Below are 3,975 nucleotides of genomic sequence, written 5' to 3'. Positions count from 1 at the left end.
AAAGTTGTAGTTGCAAGGCGGAAACATCACGGTACCCTCGGTACCCTTGGGTATTGTGTGTGTGTCGGCCAGTCCTGTGCCGTGCGAAGGCCAGATGCAACGTGGCAACGTGTACACAAGAAAAGTGGAACTTTACATACAGATTGGATACAGATTGGTCTAATTTTTAAATTAGATCAATCTAATTGCCAAACAGGAACCACCCAAATCCAATCTCCAAACCCCAATTGTATTAGTCTAATATAATTACGGACCTCAGTTAATTAACTGAAAGGTGCGTATTCCCCCATTTCCAAAATCCGCGACTAGTCGAGATCTCATAGCCATTCTCTATTTAAATTTTGCTAATTTTTAATTAGGAACCGAATCCAATTGCGCACCCTAATCCAATTGCGGTGATCGGTGTACTGTACAATTCGTTTATTGGTAACTTGGTTCGTGGAAAGCTAATTGAATTGTGAACGCGGTTAAAGTTTCTTGAAAATTCGTCATGCCCGTCGTCTCCTTTTTATGAGGGGTGCGTGATTCCGTTGAGTGCATGCGATCGCCGCACTGGACGGGGGCGCCGAGGGGGGGCCCCACCTTGGCGCCCGCACACCTTGGCGCCCGCAACCGCGCAGCGGCAGGCGGCAGGCGGGCACAGCCCCGCAGCCGCTCGCTGTTGCACGCCGGGCAGTGGTGAGACTGCGCCATCGCTCCTCGCAGTTCGTGCACTGCCAGAAAAAGTGCGGGACACCCGCATATCTGGCAGATCGAGAACGGTCGTAGCGGCAGGGTTGTGATGAGAGCCCAGCAAGATCGATGAGAAGAGATCTGGTTTGCCGTCGCTGCTTGTCTCGCGGGTACCGGAGGGACTGCTTGATGGTAAAGCTGGGAGATGATATGTGGCATGTGCGTCCCAGCACACCCCCGGTGTTTGCTCTCGTCGACAGTCTCGCAAAATGCCAGATCTGTCCGCTGCCTCCTAGATTGTATGTTTTTCTGCTCTCAGAGATCATTGAACGCATTGTCACGAATGAAGAAGACACGCAAGTCACTTGTGCTCCTTGTAAGGTCGGGTGACTGTGGGAGTCTGCATCGTCCACACATGGCAAGTAAAACCGATGTCGCATTCCGTCAGTTCTGTAACTGTCGGGGAACGGTATGGAGCCAACTGTGTAGACACAAGACCATACCCGATCGTCGCAATTGTGATGCTCTGGGACGTTTCCCACATCGAATTTTTCAGGGAAGATGCGCATTGTTGTTGCGTTCGCGCTCTTAGAATGGATCTTTCGTTTCGCTGTCTGAAAACCAAAATTGACGCGATGGACTGCTGGCTGTCGCCAACAGCGGGCATCAATTACGAGCTTTACTTGGCAAGGAAGAACGTTAGGGAAGGCGCTGTCCTGGTTGGCAAATGAAGAAATTCCTGCAATTGCCGATGGCGACGATGCCTTCAAGTACGAATATGACCGCAGCAAGAATTGTACGTTTACGACGCAGGCGACGTTGGAAGAAGCGAGGATTTCGCCTCAATTAAGTGTGGTGCTGCACGTACATAAAGCGTGAGGTCAGCTGCGCGCCGAACTGGGACGCATGCCTCGCTTCTGTCAACCGGGCCCAAGTGACACACGCCCTCTCTGATCAAAGCCACAGTTTAGGAGAAGCGGTTGACGTGCATGCCGTTGAGGGAAGACGAAGATTGTCTTGAAAACGTTTACTTCAATTTCAGCTCTGTTTTTTTGCACGAGCGGGCGACCGACAAAGCTGATGACGTCGGTGCAATGCACTCATCCGCCTGGCGGGGCGGAGGGTGTAGAGAGAGAGGCGGTGCGGGCGGTGGAACTGTACGGGTGGGGGATCAAAAAGGCTGATGAAGTTTATGCGATGGTCAATCTCGGAACTCACCCGCCTGGCGGGGCGGAGGGGGTAGAGAGAGGCAGTACGGGCTGTGGACTGTACGAGAGAGGGATCAAAAAGGCTGATGAAGTTTATGCGATGGTTAATCTCGGAACTCACCCGCCTGGCGGGGCGGGGAGGGTAGAGAGAGAGGCGGTGCGGGCGGTGGAACTGTACGGGTGGGGGATCAAAAAGGCTGATGAAGTTTATGCGGTGGTCAATCTCGGAACTCACCCGCCTGGCGGGGCGGAGGGGGTAGAGAGAGGCAGTACGGGCTGTGGACTGTACGAGAGAGGGATCAAAAAGGCTGATGAAGTTTATGCGGTGGTCAATCTCGGAACTCACCCGCCTGGCGGGGCGGGGAGGGTAGAGAGAGAGGCGGTGCGGGCGGTGGAACTGTACGGGTGGGGGATCAAAAAGGCTGATGAAGTTTATGCGGTGGTCAATCTCGGAACTCACCCGCCTGGCGGGGCGGAGAGGGTAGAGAGAGGCAGTACGGGCGATGGAACTGTACGGGAGGGATCAAAAAGGCTGATGAAGTTTATGCGATGGTCAATCTCGGAACTCACCCGCCCGGAGGGGATTTAGGGGGTAGAGAGAGGCAGTACGAGCGCCAGAGTAGTGCGACACGCGATAGCGCAATAAAACGATGAAGCAAAGCAGCCTCTTCACGCGCCACGATCGGACTTCAGAGTGGGCGGTGCGGCAGTACACGTGCGCGACTGCAAGCGTCGCGGGGCGGCTGGGGCGCACGCAGAGCCGCAAGTCGGGGACGCTGCCCGAACAGGGCGTCGGCCGAGGTCGAGTCGCACCAGACGGGCGCGTCGCCAGGCGGACCGCGCATCGTAGGGGAGGCATCCACGGCGAAGTAACGTTTTTGGGTTGTTGGTAATGTTCAGTTGGGGGAGCGAGAAGGTGAGTGTTTGTCCTTGCAATGGTGTACGGCAAACGTTACGGTGTTGAAAGTGGTTGCCGCCCGACTCGACAGGCATAGTGTGAGGCCATCCCAAAGCGTTTCTGATGCAGGTTGATGATGGCACGTGAGCACTGTGCGTTTCGCCCATACCATACACATATGTCTCCCACGGAAGACTTGTGAGAGTAACTTCCCCCACTCCATATTGCACTCGCACTAGAGTATGAGGGCAAGAGGGTGCACTACATTGTGATTGCCGGAAATGGAGTGCTTATGCACTGGTTGGCACGGTAGACGAAGGTTGGGCAACTGACTCCGAAGCGAGTCTTTCGAATAGTGCTACGATGCAGATATCAGTTGGCGTTGAATGAGTGGATTTCGTCTCAGTTTGGTGCGGTGCTGCACGCACATTTAGGATAATCCCAGCTGCGAACCGAAGTGGGACGCAAGCCTCGCTTCTTTCAAAGGCGCCCAAGTGATATAGGGGCTCTTTGATCAAAGCTACAGTGGAAGAGAAATGGGTGAGGTCCATGCAGTTGAGGGGAAGACGAGGAGTTGGAAACGTTGGTTACTTTATTAATCATCTTATTCATCCTTTTTTCTGAACGAAACGAGCCGGCAATCGACCAGGGTCGATGGGGCCGGTGCGATGGTTAACCTTGGTCCTCCCTCTGCCTGGCGGGGCGGAGGGAGCAGAGAAGATCTACGTGCGGGCGGCGGAGCTGTATGAGCGGGCGATCGAAAAGGGGCGAATGACGTGTGTGCGATGGTGAACCTCGGTGCTCCCCAAGCCTGGCGGGGCGGAGGGGGCGGGGAGAAACGCGGTACGAGCTATGGAGCTGTACGAGCGTGCGATCGAAAACGGGCCAACGAGGCGCGTGCGATGGTCAACCTCGGTGCTCCCCCGCGCCTGGCGGGGCGGGGGGGAGCGCGGAGACACGCAGCACGAGCGTGGCAGCCGTGGGCCAGCGGGCGATCGGCAAGGCCGGTGGCGGCAGACGCGGCAAACCGTGGAAGCAAGACCGGAACGCTTCCCGGCCGCCGCGGCAAACCGTCAACGGCAAGGCGGGGCCGCGCTTCCCGGGCGACGGCGCGCCGCCGCGCTCGCGGCGGAAGAGTTGCGGGCGCGGGCGCGGGCGCGGCGGCGCTGCAGCGCGGGGGGGGGGGGGCTGGTGTCT

General features: G+C 56.7%; 1 protein-coding gene across 1 annotated transcript; it reads right to left on the bottom strand.

Moving 5' to 3' along the window:
* Positions 1-488: 488 nt before the first annotated feature.
* On the bottom strand, positions 489-1,241 carry CHC_T00007611001 (hypothetical protein). Its single transcript, XM_005711840.1, has one exon. The coding sequence runs from the start codon at positions 1,239-1,241 to the stop codon at positions 489-491; it is 753 nt and encodes a 250-aa protein (XP_005711897.1).
* Between the last annotated feature and the right edge of the window lie 2,734 nt (positions 1,242-3,975).

This window comes from Chondrus crispus, genomic scaffold (genome assembly GCF_000350225.1).
Source record: "Chondrus crispus Stackhouse genomic scaffold, scaffold_8, whole genome shotgun sequence".
NCBI lineage: Eukaryota > Rhodophyta > Florideophyceae > Gigartinales > Gigartinaceae > Chondrus > Chondrus crispus.
This window is presented reverse-complemented; position numbering and strand designations above follow the sequence as displayed.

What these genes read in the sequence shown, in the direction of transcription:
- CHC_T00007611001 (XM_005711840.1), bottom strand. Translation starts at nt 1,241, where the DNA reads ATGCGCATCTTCCCTGAAAAATTCGATGTGGGAAACGTCCCAGAGCAT.